Source organism: Entelurus aequoreus, linkage group LG01 (assembly GCF_033978785.1).
Source record: "Entelurus aequoreus isolate RoL-2023_Sb linkage group LG01, RoL_Eaeq_v1.1, whole genome shotgun sequence".
NCBI classification, from domain to species: Eukaryota; Metazoa; Chordata; class Actinopteri; order Syngnathiformes; family Syngnathidae; genus Entelurus; species Entelurus aequoreus.
The window spans coordinates 14,460,221-14,488,121 of NC_084731.1; the positions used below are offsets into that span (position 1 = coordinate 14,460,221).

A 27,901-nucleotide genomic window follows, 5' to 3' on the forward strand; every position below is an offset into this window, starting at 1 on the left:
AGCCCAGCAGTCTTAATTTGAGAGGTGCTCTCCTTTTTTGAACAGTCCTCAAGTGAGTCGTGTATTTACTCGTCGAGCTCAGAACAACAGCACAGCACACTTCCCTCCTTCACAATAATAGCGTGGAGCGCCACATCCCACTGCGCTAACAAAATAAAGGTTTCAAAAAAGTACCTTAACCAAGCATAATGTACTTGAAGCACTTATTGATATATTAAACAAAATACTGGTCAAAATTGTTCAAATTGTTCGTATTGTACAATAAATGTGATGATCTTTGCATTGAATTCAATTTTATTTTACACAAAAAGCACACACTCTATGGTGGTAAAATAAGTGTAAAAGGTACAAAACTGAAATAAAAACAATTAAAACAGAAAAACTGAAGTTTTTTTTAAATGTATTGTTACTGGTATTATTATTATATTACTTGTTGTGGTTTGTTCGTTACTAATTTATACCCTGTTGTTTTTTACTATATTTAAAGTTGAGTTTTGGTGGCGATTACAATATCAATCAAAATAATTGTGATTAGTATTTTGCCATAATTGTCCAAAAGCACTCTTACAGGGGAACTGCACTTTTTGGGGGAATTTTGCCTATCGTTCACAATCATTATGAGAGACATGACGACGGATGGATTTTTTTTTTAATGCATTCTAAATATTAAATAAATTCAATTACAAGTCTGCTTACAATGGAACCTATGGGAGCCGTTCAATTCTGCCTATAGAGCCCCTAAAAAAAACATCCAAAACACCTCCATCAGGGTTTTATATACATGATGTAAGTATATATTTAATGTAGTAACATTTATAACATTTAATATTTATCTATTCTGATCATTTTAAGCATTAATTTCCAAATACGTAAATTATTAATTAATTTTACGTTTACTTTTTTTCTTCATCACTGATTTCTGCACACTGCAGACTTTATGAGAGCCAACAAACAAAATAAAACCTCACTTACTATACAAGGTCTGCTGTCATTAGGATATCAACTGCTAGGATGTTCATATATTCCCATTTAGATGAAGAATGTCCAATAATCCTCGCCAAGAAACAGGGTTGGGGCGGGGGAGGGAACAAGCGCTTTTCGTGTCATTCTCGCCAGTTCCTGGTCCGAAATGGCTGTCAAAGTGTCCCAACTTGTTGGATTATCTCCTCAGATATCTATTTTTCAGGTGAGATGCATGATTTTAATCTACAATAAACATATAGGGAGCAGGGAAGTGAGGAAACAGCAGACCACTTCATGATGTAAACATAGTCACACACAGAAGTGATCACGTCCCTGCTATAGTTTGTCTGCGTTAGCACTTATAATAACAATATCACTAATACTTGGTTAATATTCAAGTCCCCTAATGTAAATAGAGTATTGTTGGTGCTTTTTGAATGGTTATTTATCTGATTTTTTGGGGCGAAATAGTGGAGCTTCGATTGGTTCTGCTGTAAGCAGACTTTTATTTACGTTTATTTAATATTTAGAATACATTAAAAAAAAAAATTGTCGTCATGTCTTTCGTAATGATTGTGAACGATAGGCAAAATTCCCCAAAAGTGCAGTTCCCCTTTAAACTGTCCAAATTCCAGCGTCATGACTGGCTTTTGGGCACCACGCTTTAATTACACTATTGTGCAATGTCTGAGGGGTATCTAAAAGTGTTGAAAAAAAGTATATTATAGAACATTTAAACAGCTGTAGCTACAGTAAGTTACCTGTGCACATTTGTCAAACTTGACCCGAAAGGTGGATGGAGGTGTCAAACTTTGAAGCTGCAGAAACATACAAGACAATTTTTTGGGGAAATGTATAACAGACTTTATGTTTGAAAATCCTTCAGTCCGAAATAATACAAAACCTCACCTGAGGAAGCGTGTGGCCAAGATTGAACCTGGTCAGTAAGCTTCTCCGCTCTCTAAGGTGTAAAATGGTTTTGATGTGGCGAAAGGAGGTGTAAAAGGAGTGTGTCCAGGGGCCGGACGGAGCAGATGAGGATACAGGCCTTTCAGAAGAATATGCTTTGCAAAATTCCATTGTACCTGTGTCAGACGAAGGAAAACATTGTCTCATGTGCACACTATTTTCATGGTTCAGTGATAAACCATATAAGGAAAACATGGAATGCTGAATGAGAAAATTATGCTCAATGGTTTGGTATAGAGCAGTGGTTCTTAACCTGGGTTTGATCGAACCCTAGGGGTTCGGTGAGTCGGCCTCAGGGGTTCGGCTGAGGTCAAGACACACCCGACTCATCGTGTAAATAAAAACTTCTCCCTATCGGCGTATTATGCATACCCCTAAACAATGTTCCCTCTAATTTTCCATCTGATTTGCAGGTGTGTAATTTGTTGTGGTTCATTTTGTGCACTAGTAAAAAAACAACTTTGTCTTGAATTTTAAAAAAAACAACTTGTATTTTTCACTAAAGAAGGGTTCGGTGAATGCACATATGAAACTGGTGGGGTTTGGTACCTCCAACAAGGTTAAGAACCACTGGTATAGGGATAGGCTGATTGTTCAGCCGATTTTCCTCAAAAACTATGTGATCGCCATTGCAGATAAATGCCTTTTAATGCCGAGCTCCTTTGGCTGACACTGTATTTTAGTCTCCCGGCTGAAAAGCGGCTAGCAACTCATCATGTATCTTCTTACAAAGTGTTGAGCAGCTCCCCTAAGCTAATAATAATCACTTCAATTGGGCCTATGACAAATGAACTGCGTTTCTTGCTATCCAAATTGTATGAAGTAATATTCAAGAATTTGGAGGTAATCCTCCTTTTTCATTGTCCCATTTAAAGGCCTACTGAAATTTTTTTTTAAAATTTAAACGGGGATAGCAGATCCATTCTATGTGTCATACTTGATCATTTCGCGATATTGCCATATTTTTGCTGAAAGGATTTAGTAGAGAAAATCGACGATAAAGTTCGCAACTTTTGGTCGCTGATAAAAATAGCCCTGCCTGTACCGGAAGTAGCGTGACGTCACAGGTTGAAAGGCTCCTCACATTTCCCCATTGTTTACACCAGCAGCGAGAGCGATTCGGACAGACAAAGTGACGATTACCCCATTAATTTGAGCGAGGATGAAAGATTCGTGGATGAGGAACGTGAGAGTGAAGGACTAGAGTGTAGTGCAGGACGTATCTTTTTTCGCTCTGACCGTAACTTAGGTACAAGGGTTCATTGGATTCCACACTTTCTCCTTTTTCTATTGTGGATCACGGATTTGTATTTTAAACCACCTCGGATACTATATCCTTTTGAAAATGAGAGTCGAGAACGCGAAATGGACATTCACAGTGACTTTTATCTCCACGACAATACATCGGCGAAGCTCTTTAGCTACGGAGCTAACGTGATAGCACATCGGGCTTAAATGCAGATAGAAACAAAATAAATAAAGCCCTGACTGGAAGGATAGACAGAAAATCAACAATACTATTAAACCATGGACATGTAAATACACGGTTAATGCTTTCCAGGCTGGCGAAGCTTAACAATGCTGTTGCTAACGACGCCATTGAAGCTAACTTAGCAACGGGACCTCACAGAGCTATGCTAAAAACATTAGCTATCCACCTACGCCAGCCCTCATCTGCTCATCAACACCCGTGCTCACCTGCGTTCCAGCGATCGACGGAGCGACGATCATAGATGCGGTCGGCGGCCTGGAGACGGAGGAAGTCAAGGTGAGGTCGGCGGCTAGCGCGTATGCTATCCATCTCAAAGTCCTCCTGGTTGTGTTGCTGTAGTCCGCCGCTAATACACTGATCCCACCAACAAATTTCTTCTTTGCAGTCTCCATTGTTCATTAAACAAATTGCAAAAGATTCTCCAACACAGATGTCCAGAATACTGTGGAATTTTGCGATGAAAACAGAGCTTTTTGTATTGGATTCAATGGTGTACCAATACTTCCGGTTCAACGATTGACGTCACGCGCATACATAGACGTTTTCAACCGGAAGTTGAGCGGGAAATTTAAAATTGCACTTTATAAGTTAACCCGGCCGTATTGGCATGTGTTGCAATGTTAAGATGTCATCATTGATGTATAAACTATCAGACTGCGTGGTCGGTAGTAGTGGGTTTCAGTAGGCCTTTAAAGCACCAGTTCCATTGGCAGCAAAACAGGCCCAGAGCATAATACTACCACCACCATGCTTGACGGTAGGCATGGTGTTCCTGGGATTAAAGGCTTCACCTTTTCTCCTCCAAACATATTGCTGGGTATTGTGGCCAAACAGCTCAATTTGTGTTTCATCTGACATCACATGGACACAGATAAGACCTTCTGGAGCAGACCTGGGCAAATTAAGGCCCGGGGGCCACATGCGGCCCGTTAAACTTTTCAATCTGGCCCGCTGGACATTCCCAAATATTTTTTTTTAGATCTTTAAGATGGAAACTATAGCTGCCATTATGATGTGCAGTGATGTTTTCAAACGACCGTAAGTCCTGAACTATACAAAGTATTTCAATGGTTGGAATCTGCGCTTTTGCATGATATTCTAATTACTATGTAAGTACTAGTACTAAGTCACAGCAGGCACCAAGCAGTGTGGGTGGGGAGCGTTTCCTGAGTGGCAGCCTGGAATGCGGGTGTCAGGTACGGACGCGGAAGGAGATTTTCACAACAAAGTTCTAAAGCTTAGTGTTATATCAGATGTATCAGATTGTAGGTGGGTTTATTTGTACCCTTCGCATTCATATTTCGCTGTTTTGTTGCATTTCGCTTGATTGTAAAATATGTCGACGGAGAGTGGGTGTGACGTTCATATGTTGTCAATATTCAGTGTTTTATTCTTCATAGTTAATATTGTAAATCCCACATTCTTTATGTTCATGTACATTCTGGGTGTCTCATTCAGTAAAAAAAAAACAAATTCCATTCCATTTTTTAAGGCGGTCTGTCATAACGTTTTTAGCATTCAATCAGACATTATTGTGAGGTTTTGTATTAGTGTTCCTAAAAATAGATATACCGGCCCCCAGACACATTTTTTTCTCTAAATTTGACCCCTGAGTCAAAATAATTGCCCAGGCCTGTTCTGGAGGAATGTTATGTGGTCAGATGAAACAAGAATTGAGCTTGTAACCAAATATTAACATTGCCGACTGTAAATATTGTGCTGATTTTGTCAATTCACGGTTAATACATGTGATCGGTATTGGTATCGCCGATCTGACTATGATCGGTTTCGGAAACTCTTACTAGAAAATTCCTAGTTTTGGAGACAGATATGCATCACATGACACATTATGTCCATATGGTGTGCATTACTTAGGCGTGCATATCCAGTGCAAGTACATACGGTGTCTATGGAGCTGATGCACTGCCGACTTCCCTCCTCTATGTTTGGTTCCAAGGACGCTGGACTTGGTGTGACACTTGTAAAATGGAAACAAATCCATTAGATGAATTACACTGATATCAGTTTATCAATATTAGACAACTTTAATGGGCTACTTACTCTCTTGTTGTTGGACACAGTGATGGTAGACCAGCGTGTAAACTGACATGTCCCGTTACGTGGACGGTGAGGACCAGCGCTGAACTCCCAAACCACGCCCGGTGCCTCGCGTCGAACGCCGCCAGGACGCCGGCCCGTCGACGGGGTGGTGGGATAAAAACACGACACTAAAATAACGCAGCATGCCGTGACTTTTCCCGCCATCAATGGAGCCTGAAACATTCGTTTTTGGCTACATTCTCACGCGGGTGAGCAGTAAGCCAACAACTTGCAGCATTGCCGATGTTGGAAAAGCACACATTCGTCGCTTCGTGGTTATAGACGAACAATAAAAGGCCAGACTATTGACACAAATTGTGACATTCCGTTTCAAAACTGTCTTTCTTCCCAAAAGTTGGAAATTGACGGGAATGTTTTCAATCCAGTTAAAATCTGTTTCCGGTTACGTTTTTCAAACTAAAATAATACCGACGAAATAATTCCGTTATCACGTATACAATGCACATATGGTTAGTCTAAATAATATAAAGACGATATTTGATGGTTTTTGTACTGATTTATGTGGGTTTGAACCTGTACATTATTATATTTATATAAGACTAGAACCTTTACATTGAAATAAATATATTGTTGTCACCGCTCGGTTGGATTCCGATGTGAGTTCTGCTTTGGTAAAAGTTTGGGTAAACACTTTGCAAAGATTCTTGTCTTACAGTTTAAACGCGCACTCCAAACTTCATGATATGTTAGGTCAAAGTTACGACCACCATTTTGTCGTTGGGGATTTCGAGGCTTCTGTCAACATCACTTTCCCCCAAATCTTGATGCTCCGATGTAAAAATGTCGGAGGCGGAGACGGGCGAATGTTTAAGGGACGTTTCGGTGAGTTTAGGCGAGTCTCAGCAGGTTTACTCGGGGCTGCTGACCCTCGCCACGGCGTGCGGAGGACTATGTGGAATATTAGCTGCTGCCCTTTTCTACGTCTTCTGCCTGAAGTCTCTCATTCTGACGCGACAAGTAGGCAAGCGCCTTTAAGTTGAACCGTGTTGAATGTCCACCACTAACTTTGCTCCGTCAGGGTCTCAATGCCAGGAGGCTCCTGGAGCCCGAGGATGGAGACGTGGAAAACATGACCAGCCATCGTGGCAGCAACAGCAGAAAGGAAACTGCCACGACGAATGACAAAGTATTTGAACCATTCTAACCCAATGCAGCTTAATCGTCGTCTTCATTAACCATTTCTTTATACATCCATCCATCCATCCATCTTCTTACACTTATCCAAGGTCGGGTCTCGGGGGCAGCAGCCTAAGCATAGAAGCCCAGACTTCCCTCTCCCCAGCCACTTCGTCCAGCTCCTCCCGGGGGATCCCGAGGCGTTCCCAGGCCAGCCGGGAGACATAGTCTTCCCAACGTGTCCTGGGTCTTCCCCTTGGCCTCCTGCCGGTCGGACGTGCCCCAAACACCTCCCTAGGGAGGCGTTCGGGTGGCATCCTGAGCAGATGCCCGAACGCGGCTTTACTCTGACCTTCTCCCGGGTGACAGAGCTTCTCACCCTATATCTAAGGGAGAGACCAGGCGGAGGAAACTCATTTCGGTCTTTTGATCTTGTCCTTTCGGTCATAACCCAAATCTCATTACCATAGGTGAGGATGGGAATGTACAAACCCCATTTCCATATGAGTTGGGAAATTGTGTTAGATGTAAATATAAACGGAATACAATGATTTGCAAATCCTTTTCAACCTATATTCAATTGAATGCACTACAAAGACAAGATATTTGATGTTCAAACTCATAAACTTTATTTTTTTTTTGCAAATAATAATTAACTTAGAATTTCATGGCTGCAACACGTGCCAAAGTAGTTGGGAAAGGGCATGTTCACCACTGTGTTACATCACCTTTTCTTTTAACAACACTCAGTAAACGATTGGGAACTGAGGAAACTAATTGTTGAAGCTTTGAAAGTGGAATTCTTTCCCATTCTTGTTTTATGTAGAGCTTCAGTCGTTCAACAGTCCGGGGTCTTCGCTGTCGTATTTTACGCTCCATAATGCGCCACACATTTTCGATGGGAGACAGGTCTGGACTGCAGGCGGGCAAGGAAAGTACCCGCACTCTTTTTTTTACGAAGCCACGCTGTTGTAACACGTGCTGAATGTGGCTTGGCATTGTCTTGCTGAAATAAGCAGGGGCGTCCATGAAAAAGACGGCGCTTAGATGGCAGCATATGTTGTTCCAAAACCTGTATGTACCTTTCAGCATTAATGGTGCCTTCACAGATGTGTAAGTTACCCATGTCTTGGGCACTAATGCACCCCCATACCATCACAGATGCTGGCTTTTCAACTTTGCGTCGATAAGAGTCTGGATGGTTCGCTTCCCCTTTGGTCCGGATGACACGATGTCGAATATTTCCAAAAACAATTTGAAATGTGGACTCGTCAGACCGCAGAACACTTTTCCACTTTGCATGAGTCCATCTTAGATGATCTCGGGCCCAGAGAAGCCGGCGGCGTTTCTGGGTGTTGTTGATAAATGGCTTTCGCTTTGCATAGTAGAGCTTTAACTTGCATTTACAGATGTAGCGACCAACTGTAGTTACTGACAGTGGGTTTCTGAAGTGTTCCTGAGCCCATGTGGTGATATCCTTTAGAGATTGATGTCGGTTTTTGATACAGTGCCGTCTTAGGGATCGAAGGTCACGGTCATTCAATGTTGGTTTCCGGCCATGCTGCTTACGTGCAGTGATTTCTCCAGATTCTCTGAACCTTTTGATGATATTATGGACCGTAGATGTTGAAATCCCAAAATTTCTTGCAATTGCACTTTGAGAAACGTTGTTCTTAAACTGTTTGACTATTTGCTCACGCAGTTGTGGACAAAGGGGTGCACCTCGCCCCATCCTTTCTTGTGAAAGACTGAGCATTTTTTGGGAAGCTGTTTTTATACCCAATCATGGCACCCACCTGTTCCCAATTAGCTTGCACACCTGTGGGATGTTCCAAATAAGTGTTTGCTGAGCATTCCTCAACTTTATCAGTATTTATTGCCACCTTTCCCAACTTCTTTGTCACGTGTTGCTGGCATCAAATTCTAAAGTTAATGATTATTTGCAAAAAAAAAAAAATGTTTATCAGTTTGAACATCAAATATGTCGTCTTTGTAGCATATTCAACTGAATATGGGTTGAAAATGATTTGCAAATCATTGTATTCCGTTTATATTTACATTCTAACACAATTTCCCAACTCATATGGAAACAGGGTTTGTAGATCGACCGGTAAATTGAGAGCTTTGCCTTCCGGCTCAGCTCCTTCTTCACCACAACAGATCGATACAGCGTCCGCATTACTGAATACGCCGCACCGATCCGCCTGTCGATCTCACGATCCACTCTTCCCTCACTCGTGAGCAAGACTCCGAGGTACTTGAACTTCTCCACTTGGGGCTAGGTTCACTGCAATAAGGCGCTGACATTACATGGACAAAGATAAGACCTTCTGGAGGAAAGTTCTGTGGTCAAATGAAACAAAAATGGAGCTGTTTGGCCATAATACCCAACAATATGTTTGGAGGAGAAAAGGTGAGGCCTTTAATCCCAGGAATACAATTCTTACCGTCAAGCATGGTGGTGGTAGTATTATCCTCTGGGCCTGTTTTGCTGCCAATGGAACTGGTGCTTTACAGAGAGTAAATGGGACAATGAAAAAGGAGGATTACCTCCAAATTCTTCAGGACAAGCTAAAATCATCAGCCCGGAGGTTGGGTCTTGGGCACAGTTGGGTGTTCCAACAGGACAATGACCCCAAACACATGTCAAAAGTGGTAAAGGGATGGCTAAATCAGGCTAGAATGAAGGTTTTAGAATGGCCTTCCCAAAGTCCTGACTTAAACGTGTGGACAAAGCTGAAGAAACAAGTCCATGTCAGAAAACCAACACATTTAGCTGAACTGCACCAATTTTGTCAAGAGGAGTGGTCAAAAATTCAAGCAGAAGCTTGTGGATGGCTACCAAAAGCGCCTTATTGCAGTGAAACTTGCCAAGGGACATGTAAGCAAATATTAACATTGCTGTATGTATACTTTTGACCCAGCACATTTTCAGTAGACCCATAATAAATTCATAAAAGAAGCAAACTTCATGAATGTTTTTTGTGACCAACAAGTATGTGCTCCAATCACTCTATCACAAAAAAAAATAAGAGTTGTAGAAATGACTGGAAATTCAAGACAGCCATGACATTATGTTCTTTACTAGTGTATGTAAACTTTTGACCACCACTGTATATGTTTTATTGACCAACAGAGAAAGCAGGCGCCTGTAAGTAGTGACGTGGCAGCATTTGCATCCAAAGCAAAAGTGGTGTACCCCATCAACCAAAAATACAGAGTAAGTCCTTTTCTATTCTGAAGACATTTTACAAACATATCAATAAAGTAGCACCTCGATTGGTTCTGCAAACATTTGTATCTCAAATAATCTTCTCCCTTTGAAAGCAATTAAAATCTATATACCGTATTTTTCGGACCCTAAGTTGCAGTTTTTTTCATAGTTTGGCCGGGCGGGCGACTTAAACTCAGACTTATGTGTGAAATTATTAAAACATTACCGTAAAATATTAAATAATATTATCTCATTCACGTAAGAGACTAGACGTATAAGATTTCATGGGATTTAGCGATTAGGAGTGACAGATTGTTTGGTAAACGTATAGCATGTTCTATATGTTATAGTTATTTGAATGACTCTTTCCATAATATGTTACGTTAACATACCAGGCACGTTCTCAGTTGGTTATTTATGCCTCATATAACGTACACTTATTCAGCCTGTTGTTCACTATTCTTTATTTATTTTAAATTGCCTTTCAAATGTCTATTCTTGGTGTTGGCTTTTATCAAATACATTTCCCCAAAAAATGTGACTTATACTCCAGTGCGACTTATATATGTTTTTTTCCTTCTTTATTATGCATTTTCGGCTGGTGCGATTTCGGAGCGATTTATACTCCGAAAAATACGGTAATCAGTACATGATGATTTCTTTTTTGAATTCAAAGAATATCATTCACTTCTTTTTTCTCAGCACTGTCCTTCACGCACACTTTCTTCTTTCATAATTCAAAAAACAAAGTTATGTCAATAGGAGTTTAATCCAATCGTTAGGTGCCAAATTATGACTAATATTGATATGTAACCTGTAGGCACTTTTTTAAAAAACACAGATTAATGATCAATTAGTCAATAACTGGATGGTTGGGAATGTCGTCACTTATGTAGACCACTAGGGCTGCACAAAAAAAAAATGGATTCATTCCGATTCCAAATCAATTCATACATTTCAAAAATTGACAGAAAAAAAATATATATATATACATATTTTTTTTATAGGAATACATTTTTAAAATTACGTTTTTAAGCAGATCCCTATGCATCCAAAAGGAGCTTTTCTAACCTGTTTTGAAAACGTTTCATTGTAATTATTATACTATATAATAGATACATTGTAAGAATTGGTTTGAAATGAGAATTGTGTTGAATTGAATCGTCACCCTAGGAATCAGAATTGGATCAAATTGTTAGAGGCCTAAAGATTCACACCTTTAATTATTGTTACTATTGATATATAAGCTCTCCTTTAAAACACATACCAATGATTGCTGTAATAATCAATTAGTCAATAAATGGATGGTTGGGAATGTTGTCAGTTATGTAGACTACTAGGGGTGCACAAAAAAAAAAAGGATTCACATCCGAATGGCGATTCTTACTCATCCGGATTATAAATCGATTCATAATTTCAAAAATCTATTAAATTTTTTTTTTATGTGTACCAGCCATCCCTGAAACATTTTAGCAGATTACCAAGGAAATTGAGTTTAAAAAAAAAAAAATCTCTCTCTCTCTCTCTCTCTCTCTCTCTCTCTCTCTCTCTCTCTCTCTCTCTCTCTCTCTCTCTCTCTCTCTCTATATATATATATATATATATATATATATATATATATATATATATATATATATATATATATATATATATATATATACACACGTTAGGTCAGGAAAAAACACAGAGGCTATATCATCTCTACAAGCCTGTTTTGCAGGTTAAAATCCCCCTGAAATTGAGACCCCTAATCATTATTAACATTGATATAAACCCGCAAGCTCTTTTTTAAAACACATACCAGTGATCGGTGTAATGATCAATTAGTCAATAACTGGATAGTTGGGAATGTTGTCAGTTATGAAGACCACTGGGGTGCACAAAAAATGATATCCCGATTCTAAATTGATTCATCAATTTAAAAAAATGTATTTAAAAAAAATGTTTTAATGTTATTTGTATTATTCCTACTAGCCCTCCCAGAAACATTTAAGCAAATTACGAACGAAATTGAGTTAAGAAAAAAAAAAAATATATATATATATATATATATATATATATATATATATATATATATTATATATATATATATATATATATATATATATATATATATATATATATATATATATATATATATATATATATATGTATACACGTTAGGTCAGGAAAAAACACAGAGGCTATATCATCCCTACAAGCCTGTTTCGCAGGTTAAAATCCCCCGACGAGCAATTAATGTCGCGATTTTAAAATCCCCTGACGAGAAGGGAAACCTGCGAAAACAGGCTTGTAGGGATGATATAGCCTCTGTTTTTTCCTGACCTAACGTATATTCCGCTCTACCCCGGTATTGAGCACTGTATAACAGATAAATCACAGAAACTCGACTATATATATATATATATATATATATATATATATATATATATATATATATATATATATATATATATATATATATATATATATATATATATGTATAGTAGGGGTGTGGGGAAAAATCGATTCAAATTCGAATTCGAATCGCGATTCTCACGTTGTGCGATTCAGAATCGATTCTCATTTTTAAAAAATCGATTTTTTTTAATTTATTTTAAAAAAAAAAAAAGATTTTTTTTTTTTTAAAATTAATCAATCCAACAAAACAATACACAGCAATACCATAACAATGCAATCCAATTCCAAAAACAAACCCGACTCAGCAACACTCAGAACTGCAATAAACAGAGCAATTGAGAGGACACACAAACACGACACAGAACAAACCAAAAGTAGTGAAACAAAAATGAATATTATCAACAACAGTATCAATATTAGTTACAATTTCAACATATCAGTGATTAAAAATCCCTCATTGACATTATCATTAGTGAACAATAGTGTCACAGTGGCTTATACTTGCATCTCATAAGCTTGACAACACACTGTGTCCAATATTTTCACAAAGATAAAATAAGTCATATTTTTGGTTAATTTAATAGTTAAAACACATTTACATTATTGCAATCAGTTGATAAAACATTGTCCTTTACAATTATAAAAGCTTTTTACAAAAATCTACTACTCTGCTTGCCTGTCAGCAGACTGGGGTAGATCCTGCTGAAATCCTATGTATTGAATGAATAGAGAATCGTGTTGAATTGAAAAAAAATCGATTTTGAATCAAATCGTGACCCCAAGAATCGATATTGAATCGAATCGTGGGATACCCAAAGATTTACAGCCCTAATATATAGAATGTCCCAGTGAATCTTTGGGCACCTAACGATTCCATCCGATGGTGACGATTCGATTCAGAATAGATTCTCGATTTAACACGATTCTTGAGTCAAAACGATTCTCGCAATGTATTATTTAGTGTAACGACAAGAGGGACAAGCGATAACAGATAAAACAGGTTGCAGGTGAGAAAAGCTCCTTATGAATTTTATGTGTTATGAATTTGCACTAAATTAGTTTATCTTGCAATTTTCGTTGTACAATGTACAATGACAATAAAGATATATTCTATTCTATTCTATTCTGATATGCTTAAAAGCATACTTTGAAAAATTGATGCCTATAAAAATATATATGTATATATATATATATATATATATATATATATATATATATATATATATATATATATATATATATATATATATATATATATATATATATATATATATATATATATATATATATATATATATATATATATATATATATATATATATATTAGGGCTTTGCTTAGCAACTTAAAGCTTAACAATTACCCAAGATACACAGTGCTTATCTTAAAACACTCTAAATTTGGGGGATCTCTCAAGTTGAGGTACTATTTGACAGTATGTTCATGAGGCGAAATTTCGTTCTTATCTGTACCGTAAAGTTCAAATTTGAATGACAATAAAAAGGAAGTCTAAGTCTAAATAGTAAAGCACTCATGACAATTTTCCCGGACTCGTCAACGTGTGCTTGCAGCCATTAGCAGACGGCGCCTCCAACCCTTCACTACATGAGTGCTCCAAGTCAGCAACAACGCCAAAGGAGGACTCGCCCTCATCCTCCACAGACGAAGAGTCCCTGAGCCAAGAACTGGACAATGACGACAGCAGCCAGTTCATCTCCTCCTCATCGGTACCCAAGAGCCTACAGAACCAGAGCTTCGTCAGGGTGTCCCACTACCCCGACACTCTGACGCAAACAGGGTGTGTGTCCAACAGAGACCATTGGCCTTAACCTGGCAAGTTTTAAAAGCTATCTTTCCACGTGTGTTTGCTCTGCAGCTTCGAAGCTCGGATTAACCTCCACTGTTTGGCCCTGCGAGATGTGCAACAGCTTCACTCTCAACTTCAAGAGGAAAAATATATTGTGAGTTGACCTAAATAGGTACCTCAAATGTGGTCAGGAACGACTGCAAGCTGTGCAGTGTGACAAATACCAAATAAATCAACTGGTGACTGATTGTTTTGAAAATGCTACTCTTTTTGTGCTTCAGATATACCTTCAAATGGTGAAAAAGATATTTTGCAGCCGTTTTCCAAAAGACAAAAATGACGCAGATTTCTCCAAGCAAATTCTTCAAATGCAGCAAAAGGTAAACAATTTCTCGTAAACATTTACTCGGGAATTGCATTTACAAGGAGCTGTTTGCAACTTGCTCAAACAAGAACACCACCGGCTAGCTTATGTTACCATAAGGGGTTTAAAAGAACTTATTGTTTTTGAATGGTGTGCACACAACACAAAATCAGTCCCAGAGAAGCAACTAGCAATTTGACGTCATGTTATGATACTACCGTTCAAAAGTTTGGGGTCACATTGAAATGTCCTTATTTTTGAAGGAAAAGCACTGTACTTTTCAATGAAGATAACTTTAAACTAGTCTTAACTTTAAAGAAATACACTCTATACATTGCTAATGTGGTAAATGACTATTCTAGCTGCAAATGTCTGGTTTTTGGTGCAATATCTACATAGGTGTATAGAGGCCCATTTCCAGCAACTATCACTCCAGTGTTCTAATGGTACAATGTGTTTGCTCATTGGCTCAGAAGGCTAATTGATGATTAGAAAACCCTTGTGCAATCATGTTCACACATCTGAAAACAGTTTAGCTCGTTACAGAAGCTACAAAACTGAACTTCCTTTGAGCAGATTGAGTTTCTGGAGCATCACATTTGTGGGGTCAATTAAACGCTCAAAATGGCCAGAAAAAGAGAACTTTCATCTGAAACTCGACAGTCTATTCTTGTTCTTAGAAATGAAGGCTATTCCACAAAATTGTTTGGGTGACCCCAAACTTTTGAACGGTAGTGTACAGTCGTGGTCAAAAGTTTACATACACTTGTGAAGGACATAATGTCATGGCTGTCTTGAGTTTCCAATAATTTTTACAACTCTTGTTTTTTTGTGATAGAGTGATTGGAGCACATACTTGTTGGTCACAAAAAACATTCATGAAGTTTGGTTCTTTTATGAATTTATTATGGGTCTACTGAAAATGTGAGCAAATGTGCTGGGTCAAAAGTATACATACAGCAATGTTAATATTTGCTTACATGTCCCTTGGCAAGTTTCACTGCAATAAGGCGCTTTTGGTAGCCATCCACAAGCTTCTGCTTGAATTTTTGACCACTCCTCTTGACTAAATTGGTGCAGTTCAGCTAAATGTGTTGGTTTTCTGACATGGACTTGTTTCTTCAGCATTGTCCACACGTTTAAGTCAGGACTTTGGGGAAGGCCATTCTAAAACCTTCATTCTAGCCTGATTTAGCCCTTCCTTTACCAATTTTGACTTGTGTTTGGGGTCATTGCCCAAGACCCAACCTCCGGGCTGATGATTTTAGGTTGTCTTGAAGAATTTGGAGGTAATCCTCCTTTTTCATTGTCCCATTTACTCTCTGTAAAGCACCAGTTCCATTGGCAGCAAAAAAGGCCCAGAGCATAATACTACCACCACCATGCTTGACGGTAGGCATGGTTTTCCTGGGATAAAAGGCCTCACATTTTCTCCTCCAAACATATTGCTGGGTATTGTGGCCAAACAGCTCAATTTTTGTTTCATCTGACCACAGAACTTTCCCCCAGAAGGTCTTATCTTTGTCCATGTGATGTCAGATGAAACAAAAAATTAGCTGTTTGGCCACAATACCGAGCAATATGTTTGGAGGAGAAAAGGTGAGGCCTTTAATCCCAATTCTCTGGGCTTGTTTTGCTGCCAATGGAACTGGTGCTTTAAATGGGACAATGAAAAAGGAGGATTACCTCCAAATTCTTCAGGACAACCTACAATCATCAGCCCGGAGGTTGGGTCTTGGGCGCAGTTGGGTGTTCCAACAGGAAAATGACCCCAAACACACGTCAAAAGTGGTAAAGGAATGGCTAAATCAGGCTAGAATGAAGGTTTTAAAATGGCCTTCCCAAAGTCCCGACTTAAACGTGTGGACAATGCTGAAGAAACAAGTCCATGTCAGAAAACCAACACATTTAGCTGAACTGCACCAATTTTGTCAAGAGGAGTGGTCAAAAATTCAAGCAGAAGCTTGCCAGAAGCTTGTGGATGGCTACCAAAAGCACCTTATTGCAGTGAAACTTGCCAAGGGACATGTAAGGAAATATTAACATTGCTGTATGTATACTTTTGACCCAGCACATTTGCTCACATTTTCAGTAGACCCATAATAAATTCATAAAAGAACCAAACTTCATGAATGTTTTTTGTGACCAACAAGTATGTGCTCCAATCACTCTATCACAAAAAAATAAGAGTTGTAGAAATGATTGGAAACTCTAGACAGCCATGACATTATGTTCTTTACAAGTGTATGTACACTTTTGACCACCACTGTATTCTGTATTTTTGCAGGAAGTGGAGGAGTTGAGGAAACAGCGGCCATGCGGCCGTGCCCCAAGTGATGACAATGCCGACGCTCCTTGTACTTTGGAGGAAATAGAGAGAGCGCAAAAAGATTTTCTCGAACGCAACCTTCAAATGGTAAACAAGAAAATCTCATGAGAATTATAGCAGATCAGAGGTTAAAGGTCATGTACAATCCTCTTTCCAGTCCAAAGATTTGACCAAGTGTGTAGAAGAGCTCTGTCAGCATGTGATGAAGAAGACCAGCAGCTTCACGGTGAACGAAGCCCGTGACGCTACTGCCTCTCTCAGCGATGCTCTTCTGTCGCTGGAGAATCATCTCATGAAAGTACAAGAGGGAGAACTCAAGGTGAACAGGACTAGTCGGGTCTATCAATTGTGCCATTATTTGAGCAATCATATAGAATAACTAATCAATGTGTTGTCGCCTCTCCTTTCCAGCGGATCCACCAGAAGTTGTCGTGGTGGGAGGAGCTTACGGGGCTCCTCCAATCCCAGCCGGCCTTGCTACAACAGGAAGTGTTTCTGAGGCAGGGTTTGGCGGCGACAACATTGGAGCAGATGACCAGCGAGGACGTTTTGACCTTCAGTAGCATGGAGGCAGTACTCTCAGAGGTGCAGCACGCACTTTCTGAGGGCCTTCAACAGTGCAGAGAGGGTAAGATGAATGAGTGACAGCAAACACAATATGTAGCCTACTTGATCAAATTCACTGACTGAAATAAGACTATTTTTTACCTTCCAAATAAGGTCAGGGTTTTTCAGGACAGGCTTGTTACATAATCCCTAATTGTTACACAGCTCCATTCAGCATAGTCCCTTTATAGGACGCTCATTGAAATAATCACTTCAAGCCGAGACAATCACTGAGTTGCGTAATTCTGTAAGGAATTGGCTTTAAAAGATCCTCGTTTGAATCCCAGGCATGTCATGCAAATGGAGCGTTGTTGTCTGTTTTTTAGAGGGCTCCATAGGCAGAATAGACGATTCTTCATTACCTACATTGTTACAGTTGTTCACTCTTTAGAACGCATAGGAAGGGGTAAGGCCTGTGTTCTTGTCTCACACAAGGATTGTGGATGATGGGCAAAATTCCAGGAAAGGTGCAGTTCCCCTTTAAGAAGCGTCCGGCTAACCCCTAAACATTTGTGGTTTTGACCCAGATTACGCGAGCAAAACAAAAGAGTTGGTGAGGGAAAAGTGCAGCAAAATGGAGGCCAAGCGAAAGAAGCTTTGCAGAAACCAAGCCAAGGAGAGGAGTCACGCACTGGAGCTGAGACAGACTCAGGGTGACCCACAGCAGCTGTCAAAGGTCAGTTCATTAGGCACTAGACTATTTCAGTCATGGTCAAAAGTTTACATACACTTGTAAAAAACATAATGTCATGGCTGTCTTGAGTTTCCAATCATTTCTACAACTCTTATTTTTTTGTGATAGAGTGATTGGAGCACATACTTGTTGGTCACAAAAAACATTCATAAAGTTTGCTTCTTTTATGAATGTATTATGGGTCTACTGAAAATGTGAGCAAATGTGCTGGGTCAAAAGTATACATACAGCAATGTTAATATTTGCTTAAATGTCCCTTGGCAAGTTTTACTGTAATAAGGCGCTTTTGGTAGCCATCCACAAGCTTCTGCTTGAATTTTTGACCACTCCTCTTGACAAAATTGGTGCAGTTCAGCTAAATGTGTTGGTTTTCTGACATGGACTTGTTTCTTCAGCATTGTCCACACGTTTAAGTCAGGACTTTGGGAAGGCCATTCTAAAAGCTTAATTCTAGCCTGATTTAGCCATTCCTTTACCACTTTTGACATGTGTTTGGGTCATTGTCCTGTTGGAACACCCAACTGCGCCCAAGACCCAACCTCCGGGCTGGTGATTTTGGCTTGTCCTGAAGAATTTGGAGGTAATCCTCCTTTTTCATTGTCCCATTTACTCTCTGTAAAGAACCAGTTCCATTGGCAGCAAAACAGGCCCAGAGCTTAATACTACCACCACCATGCTTGACGGTAGGGGTGGTGTTCCTGGGATTAAAGGCCTCACCTTTTCGCCTCCAAACATATTTGTCAGGTTCAAACACTGATGACATCTATTAAACAAGACAAGAAGCGAAGAATCAAACAGAGGCAGAATTCAATTTTGCTCAATTGAGGAGAAACGTGTCAACCTGTAACCTCTTACAGTGTCACCCAAGCTCTGACGAAAAAGGTTTACGTCTCCTCCTTTATTTGGACACTCCCTGTTTACACAACAACATCTGCTTCCAAAGGAATGGGGAGTATGTAAACAGTCATTGTTTTCGGTCACATTAACACAAAAGAAAAAGATGCCTCGGGTTTGGGCTGGTCCTGTCTTCAGCCTGGGCAGGTCTTGGATGACAATAGATAACCCCCTCCTGTCTCCTCCCATCGTACACAATGGAATTTTCCAAGCCTTTGCTTGGTGCAACAAAGACAGCCTCTTGTCTGTTCATTGGGAACTCAGAACGGAAAGTTTTTTGATAATTTACATACAATTTTTCTGACAATATTGCTGGGTATTGTGGCCAAACAGCTCAATTTGTGTTTCATCTGACCACAGAACTTTCCTCCAGAAGGTCTTGTCTTTGTCCATGATATGAAGAATTGCTGAAGAAACGAATCCATGTCAGAAAACCAACAAATGTAGCTGAACCGCACCAATTTTGTCAAGAGGAGTGATCAAAAATTCAACCAGAAACCTGCCAGAAGCTTATGGATGGCTACCAAAAGCGCCTTACTGCAGTGAAACTTGCCAAGGGACATGTAACCAAATATTAACATTGCTGTATGTATACTTTTGACCCAGCACATTTGTTCACATTTTCAGTAGACCCATAATAAATTCATAAAAGAAGCAAACTTCATGAATGTTTTTCGTGACCAACAAGTATGTGCTCCAATCAGTCTATCACAAAAAAATAAGAGTTGTAGAAATGATTGGAAACTCAAGACAGCCATGACATGATGCTCTTTACAAGTGTATGTAAACTTTTGACCACGACTGTATATGCAATGTCATTTTTTATTTGTGTGGTAAAAAAAATCATTGGAAAACTTGTGTATGTTTTCACAAGGAGTACCAGGAGCTCCTGTTAAAACAAAGGCAGAAGCTCGGTGACTTGGAGCTGCAGCAGGACGAGCGAATGGCTGACAACCTCTGTAACCTTTGGACTGTAGGCCTTTTAAATACCACTTCTTCTATTCATCTGTCTGCCAGTGTGTTGTTTACCTTACCAGAAATGGTCTTCTCTAGAAACTGCGCTGCAGCTGGTCAAAGAGGCTCAGCGAGAAAGCCAAGGACATCTTTTGCACATCTCTTCTTGCTCAGTCCCAAGGGTCTGCCGAGCACTGTCAGACGCTGTGGCTGGATGTGGAGCATCAGCTGGCTGCACAAAAGGAGCAGCTGGAGAGGACCACCAAATCGCAACTGGATCAAATGCAGGCTCAGCTGGATCAGGAGCGACAGGTAGAGTTACTTTGCATACAGCCTGGCTTGTGCTAAGAAATTCATTATGTGATGACGGTTCATACTTCTCACATTGCATTTGAACCAGTCAAATCGCTGATCTCACTTGTTTTGATGAGCGACTTGAACAGATGATTTTAATTGTTTCTTTCTATAGCGCCCTTTTGTTACCCTTTTGAATGTGCTGCATCAAATAAAAGGCCATTGAATAGAGAAAAATGCCATTAGATGCACTGCAAAAAGTCAGTGTTCAAAAACAAGAAAAAAAATACAAAAAATTAGGGGTATTTTATTTGAACTCAGCAAAATTATCTGCCAATAGAACAAGAAAATTCGGCTTGTGAAGACTTTCCAAAACAAGTAAAATTAGCTAACCTCAATGAACCCAAAAATACCTTAAAATAAGAATATTCTCACTAATAACAAGTGCACTTTTCTTGGTAGAAAAAAAAGAGACCTTTTTGCTCAATATGTTGAAAAATATTCTTAAATTAAGTAAATGCTAGTGTCATTATCTTGACATAATGATATGCACTCGGCATCATGATTTTTTTTTTCATGCTTGAAGTAAGAAATTATTACTTTAAATAAATAGTTTTATACTTGTGAGTGTTGATGACACAGCTTTGCATCAGTTGATAGTCTAGTTTCAAGCATGTTTTACTCAATATAGGTCATCAAATCTCAGCAACAAGCTGTAATATCTTACTGAGATCATTTAGGACCAAAACCCTTAAAACAAGTAAAACACTCTAACATAAAATCTGCTTGGTGAGAATAATTATCTTATCAGACAGAAAATAAGCAAATATCACTCTTATTTGAGATATTTCATCTTACTTAGATTTCAGTTTTTGCAGTGTATAGGTAGTACTATTAAAAATGACAATGGTCATAAAATAAAGTTTTATATATTGGCTTTTTATTTATTTATTTTGGCATATACGGTACATATACACGTAAAAACAATTAAAAAAAAACATCCTGAATAGTAATAATAGTGAGGCAGACTTACTCTGTCCGACGAAGGTCGAGTTGGGCGATGTTTCTTCAGCATCTGTAGAGGTAGCTCCAGTTTTCTGGATGATCTGGATAACATTTTTAAAAATGGTTTGCCTAAAAGTTGTCTATTACCATTGTTGGTATTTTGTCTATTACCATTGTTGGTATATTCATTCTTTCTACATTGTTAATACAGTGTAATAATTATTGTTACCCCGCTATGTAATGCCGCTATGATAAAACATTTGTATAATCCTTAAACAAAGTAACAGTGAAACTCAATGTATTAATCACTGAATGGAGAACTGGGGGGTGGGATTAAATAAATGATCTTCTTCCCACTCCCTTTCAGCCAAAACTGGACAATCATGCTTACGTACTGTACATTACCTTTTGCATTATATTAATTTATATTATTATGTATTGTCTACCTTGTACTTTTTTATTTATTTAATGTCATTGCCTGAAATAAATGAAAAAAATGAATGAAAGTGATGAAAGTAAGGTGAAACATGTCTATTGGTAGTGATTTAACTATAAACCACATCATATAGCTGGATTTAGTCAACACAAACGCCTGTTAAACTTACATTTTTGTGTAGTCAAAACAACTACATAACATTCATTGAAATATACAGTATATCCTTTCAGAAGTTTTCCAAATTCAGGTTTTTGTATCGTTTCTCAGACAAATCTTTCTTCTACTCTAAAAGACTGAATTCATGAAAAAAACGAGATGTTGAAGATTTGAACTTTTTTCACAATTATGTGTTGTCATTGCGATTCATCTTCAAAATAAACACGTATGTTAAAACTCACTCGTTCCCGCTGTCTTACATCTTATCAACAAAGTAATGAGCAAAGGCTGTGAATACTTTTTTTGCAAAATTGAAAAAAAAAACTTTTTCATTTTGACATTATGGGGTATTTTGTGTAGAATGTTGAGAGCAAACATGGATTCATTCCATTTTGGAATAAGGCTGTAACACAAATGTGGAAAAAGTGGAGCGCTGTGAATACTTTAGACATGGTTAAAAGCCTTTAATTTGATAAAATAGCACTTTTGATATGTTAAAGCCAAACAGCATCCTCAGGGACTCATCCCACCCAGGTCACCACTGGCTTGAACTCTTGCCCTCAGGGAGGCGCTATAAGACCTTTAAAGCAAGGACAAATAGATTGAAAAACAGTTTCTATCCTAGAGCTGTTATTGCCCTAAACTCTGCACGTACCTGAACACTCACCACTTTATTAACTTGCTTACCTCTGATAGAGATCTCCTGTGCAATATTTTTTTAACATTTTATTATGTTTTTAAATTTTAAATTGTTTTATTATTGTTTGTTGTCTTAAGACTGTTTTATGTAGGTTGTTTTAAAAGCACTGAGCTGGATTGCTGTCCAATTTCGTTGTTTCCACACAATGACAATAAAGGTATTCTGATTCTGATAAGGTAAAAAATGGGAATGATATATTACACAAACCATTAGAACTGGTCCTCTTTAATCAGTAACAATTGTCATATGGACGATCAATGATCCAATATGTATAAGTACAGACCAGGGCTCAAACAGGGTCGTCATTCAAATAAAAGTCTGCTGTTATTCGAGGAAACATAATACAGAGGATTTGGCCTCGTTCGCCACATCTTAAGAGATTTCTCGTCAGACATTAAAACAATATTCCACCAATCCGGTCCAAATTTTGAGGGCTCACTGTTCAGGCCTACAGAGTTGAAGGATCCGCCAAAAATAACCGCTGAGGCTTAGTTTTCCAACTTATCTTCACATTACAGTAGTTTGTGTTTAATTGGATGTAATACTTTTTTTTTTAAGGTATGGACTGAATCAATGGCTCTCATGCATGCCAGCCTCAAACGTCTGAGTAACCAGCAGATGAAGATTCTACGGACCATGGTGGTCAGACAGAGCTACACACTTAAAAGGTAACCTGAAGTCCCCCTTGTGTCCCCAAGGGTGGCCTCCTATTGGTTGAACAATGACCTGCCAATAGAAGGCCACACAAATACATTGATTAACAGGCAATTTCTTGGACTAAAAAGAGCTCCTTGTGGGGAAAAAAACAATTTCATAAAATGCCTGCTGTTGTTTTTTTTGTAATACTGGAAAATCAGTTACTTTGAAACTCCTTCTGGAGTGTGCAGAAAATGACATGCCAACGGGTATCACAATCTTTTGGAAACCACCGCAAGATTTTGACACAGCTAATTGAAGTTATTATGTAATGAATTGATGAATAACAATTGTGATATACTTGTCTTGATTGATGTCACATAGAACTAAATTGTTACGGCTGAATCTGAAATCCGATCCTTTCTCTCAGCCAAGTGGGGACGCTGCTGGAGAAAAAACACGAGCACCTGCTGGTGTCCGTGCAGCGCCACTTCATAGCCAGACACTTCTGCCTGCAAGTGCTCAAAGAGATGAGGCTGGCCAAGCTGAAGGTTCTCTCTCGGACTGACTTTGGAGCTCTGCTGACACAGGACCCTGCCACGGTCCAGTCCTGTGTCCACTCCACTCTCAAGGTACGGGAGAAGAAACAGAAAGCAAGATTGGGCGTTTGGAAAAGACATGCTAGACATGTACACAAGCAAACCAACAAATGGTGCACGAAAACTTATTCCCAAGGGAGTCAGAGGTTTGACCCGGAGAGATTCAGTTTAAAAAAGTGGTGCTGAGGTTGGGCAAGTTTGCATACACAAGAAACGATGATAGGATAGGTCTTTATTGTCATTGCAACAAGTACAACGAAACTATGTTTTCAGCACAAACCCGTTCAAGATTAGACAAACAAACAGTGTACAGGGTTACAGAATAGGAACGCTGATGGGTCGCCACAAGGCGCCCCGTAAAAGGTGGGAAAAAGGTAAAACACTGGGGAAGAAGATGAGTAAAAAAATACAATCTAGACTGGGCTCCTAAGGGGGCCTAGTCTGGAGTGGGAAAAAAACCTCCATGCCATGCACACATAAACATGTTACATTTAATCACGAAAACTCACAACAGAGGGGAGGGGAGTTGGGCCCCTGGAGGTCGACTGCTGCTATGAAGCGCTGCCAGCCGTCCATCACCCCGAAGGGGAATCAAGCGGTGGTGAAGGCGTGGGGTGGGGGTCCGGGGGTGTATATGCCCATTGTCTTGGGTGTGTTGATGTAGTGTCCATAGGCCTGGGGCCGTTCTGCATGCAAGCAAATGTTTGACTCCAGGTGTCGTTGAGGAGGGAGGGAGGGAGGTCAAAAGCGTCCATCATTGAGGTGTCCTCGGGGATGTTTTCAGAACAGCCTGCTCCTGCGTCAAGGCCATTCAAGGGAGTCAAATCGTAGATTAGGATTTTTGTTTTTCCGCGAGCAGACATTACAATGGCTTGTCTGTTCTATTCGTCCATGCTGGCCCTCATATCCAATTTTTCCCATTCAACCAGCTTTTCCATGATGTGATCCATCTTGCGATTCAGTTCAGAAATCGCCCCAGACTGTGATCCCACAGCCCGGCCCAAACCTTCCATTGCGACGAACAGCCTTCGGGCCCCTTGAGTGGCTGCCATCGTCTTACGAATTTGACGATACACCCAGCCCAATCAGCATGTGCCCTGCGATCACGGTTCCAAATAGGTAGATATCTTCCACGTCCTCGATGGAAAGGACTGAGAGGCACATGATTCTCCATTTATCCCAGGAATCTCTCACGTACCCCGCAGCAATGGTTCCATCAGAGCAGCCAGGCTCCCCAGAACCTCTTTTCCTCGTCGAAAAGATTTTGTCAATTGAGTCGAGAGTTCAGCTGATCATTTCCATGTCTGATGTTTAGATTTGGAGGACAGCGCAAAGAAAGAGGCTTCAAAAAAGTGTAGACAAGACAAAACAAAGAGAGCAAGCAGGGAGAAGAAGGGAGCGGAAAAAAATGCGACCGCCCTCACCATAGGCAAGACAGAAAGATGCTAAATTTCAAATAAAACAACTACTGAGCTGCTAAGAAAAATGATGAAAAATTATATCTCTGATTCTGAAAACCTGTTGGGTTTTTTTTCATTTAAAAAAGATAGATCGGTGTCCCTCTTTTGAATGTGGTCATTTATTGTTCTTATGTCCTAATAATAACAGAGCAGCAGTGTGAGCCTAGCAGAGAGGCATCTGGGCCCTGAGAGCCAACTGGTGACCCACAGTTTCCAGCAAGAGTTTTTGTCAGAGCTAGAAACTGGGACCGAGCTTCTTCAGAACCATGCACAGCTGCTGCTAGGCAACGCCCTGAGCCACGCCATCCTAGAGCAGATGGAAGGCCAGGCCTCAGACTCACAAAGCAGCTCCAGAAAGGGTGATGGCTTGAAGGTACTAAGTTGTTATTTTGGCCAACTTCCATTCAAGTTGACTAACTTCACCTGTCTGGACATGCAGCACCATCTTATGGAGGCTGCATCTGAAAGTGTGTACATGACCAGAGATTCTCTTGCCGCTCTCGTCCAGAGCTACTATTCTCGCATGCAGGATATTGCCAAGAAACTGCATACACAGCAGCCAAACAGAAACCTTGGTGAGACTACTTAAAGGGGAACTGCACTTTTTGGGGGAATTTTGCCTATCCTTCACAATCATTATGAAAGACATGACGAGAGTTGGATTTTTTGTTTTAATGCATTCTTAATATTAAATGCATTCAATCAAAAGTCCGCTTACCAGAGCAAAGGCATAGGTTTATAGTTAATAAATAGGTTAGGTTAAATAGGTAAAACATATTATGGCTATTAGGAAGCCAGAGCAATAAAAATGTGTTTTTTTCATATGCTACATTGTTTTCTGTGTGAGTAATTTCACTTGATTTAAGCCTTTTCTAACTATAAAATAATTTGTGTTGATGTCATATTGTGTTAATATCGGTATCGGCCAATATCGAAAGTAAAAAGGTTGGATACCGAAATCTGTTTCTGGTATATTAAAGTCAAGCAAAGTAGCAGTAACACATCTCAGTATGCTTCAGTTCTCATCATGTTGTGGTCAGTGTATCTGAGATGTTGTTATTTAACCCTCATCTCGTGTCCGTGCAGACTCGGCTGAGCAGAACTCCGGCAGCAGTCTGCTGAGAGAGCTGGAGAACTGGGCAAGGAAACCCACCTCTGCTAAGTTCCAACAGAGGTAAACAAAAAACCTGTTTTTCCCCTTTGCTTTTGTTGTCAAACACATTTAACGGGGGGTTTCTTCTCAGAGTGGAGCTCCACAAAAGGAAGGCGTTAGAGCAGTGTGATCTGAAAGCGGAGATGGTGTGTCAGGAACTGAGACGGAGAAAAGTAGCCCAGGATCAAAGCTTAGAATGGACCAATGGACAGCTCCAGGTCAGTTCTTGTAGAGGTATCGTCTGTTTCCTGTGAGCACTGTGCTCCTGTGTCCATTAGGAGGCAGAAAGAAGCTTCATAAGTGAGCTGGCAGCCTTGGCTCGGGTTTCTCTCCACAGTCCAGACTCAGAACCAGAACCCAGCCATGAAGACCACATGACAGGTAATCACACCCCGACTTAAACCAGTTGAAAAACTTATTTGGGTGTTACCATTTAGTGGTCAATTGTACGGAATATGTACTTCACTGTGCAACCTACTAATAAAAGTCTCAATCAATCAATCAATCAATCAATCCATACAAGTACACATGCTGGTTCTAGTAACCTCATCATTTCAACAGGGGAGGGGAATACCTCGCTCATGGACCTTCTTGCCAGGAACCCAGCCTTAGATCCAGCCTTGAATCCATCGCTGACTCCAACAGTCGTCGCCCCGCTCATCAAAACAGCAAGCAAGAAGGAAAAAGAGCGCAAGTCTCATCTCAGTTGACACCAGATTTACAGCAATAGTTTTGTCACTTTTGTCGTACTGTAAATGCTCCAAAGACCACCGAGTCTCCTACAGTCCACAGGCACGCGGTCTACAAAAGCCATTAGCCATCTCTCAAGGACTCTAATCAACACCTAGTCCAAAAACATTTTATCAAGATGGCGGTAGTTGCATTTAAAGTATCATGAGTAGCCAACAAGTCCAAATAAATAACTGTTAGTACAGTATTATGTTGTACATCAGACAATAATGCTGGCTCCTCACCACTATTACAACATTAGTTCTGCAATACTTGTTAATAAACACTGGCCTTACTATTTCCTCGAATGATTTACTTTGTTTATCATTACAATTACCAACAGTCTAACGTGGCACGGTACTCTTGTGGCCATCTCTGACCAACAAGAGATAAAAACACTGCTTGAAGGACGTCAATCTCCAATAGTGCCGGCAAAAACTGCACTGCACTTGAAATGAGCTCGACATCGTATTGGAGAAAGAAACGCGAAAGTCAGCATGCCAGCTTATTAAACTAACTTGGCAGGTATATACCTCAGAGTCTTATAACTTGCTATTGTTGCGTCTGACCAGCCTTTCCTCCCAGGGAATTAAAGTCACTGGTCAATCCCGAGTTCTTTCAGGTGACATATATGCAGAGTAAGAAGGACCATCAAGACAGAATAGGAATATTATCAAGTTTTACTAAAGCTTTAGGAGACCAGCCCACATCAATACAGTCCTACCGTCATCTCGGGTTTTTCTAACATTCAAACGGAAGAGACAACTTCTTGCATACGAAGAAAGCCCCCACCCTGTCCAGAAAGGAATACA

The 27,901-nt window shown here is 39.7% G+C and overlaps 2 protein-coding genes across 2 annotated transcripts in view; one reads left to right on the plus strand and one right to left on the minus strand.

The window, feature by feature from the left end:
- LOC133648375 (limbin-like) overlaps positions 1 to 6,624 on the minus strand; it is a 33,209-nt gene extending 26,585 nt beyond the window's left edge. Inside the window, exons 1-4 of the mRNA XM_062044404.1 lie at positions 5,486 to 6,624; positions 5,327 to 5,402; positions 1,873 to 2,048; positions 1,725 to 1,781 (exon numbers count right to left, since the gene is read on the minus strand). Coding sequence (XP_061900388.1) covers positions 1,725 to 1,781; positions 1,873 to 2,048; positions 5,327 to 5,402; positions 5,486 to 5,707 — 531 coding nt within the window. The 5' untranslated portion in view covers positions 5,708 to 6,624. The remainder of the gene's footprint in view (positions 1 to 1,724; positions 1,782 to 1,872; positions 2,049 to 5,326; positions 5,403 to 5,485) is intronic.
- LOC133648378 (evC complex member EVC) lies at positions 6,104 to 27,570 on the plus strand. Its single transcript, XM_062044412.1, has 20 exons — positions 6,104 to 6,502; positions 6,564 to 6,671; positions 9,798 to 9,881; positions 13,845 to 14,071; positions 14,150 to 14,234; positions 14,362 to 14,460; positions 16,732 to 16,860; positions 16,931 to 17,092; positions 17,185 to 17,401; positions 17,907 to 18,055; positions 19,842 to 19,940; positions 20,021 to 20,233; positions 23,071 to 23,180; positions 23,579 to 23,780; positions 25,356 to 25,580; positions 25,647 to 25,782; positions 26,294 to 26,381; positions 26,452 to 26,578; positions 26,639 to 26,741; positions 26,922 to 27,570. The coding sequence occupies exons 1-20, from the start codon at positions 6,326 to 6,328 to the stop codon at positions 27,068 to 27,070; spliced, it is 2,889 nt and encodes a 962-aa protein (XP_061900396.1). The 5' UTR covers positions 6,104 to 6,325; the 3' UTR covers positions 27,071 to 27,570.
- Positions 27,571 to 27,901: the final 331 nt, after the last annotated feature.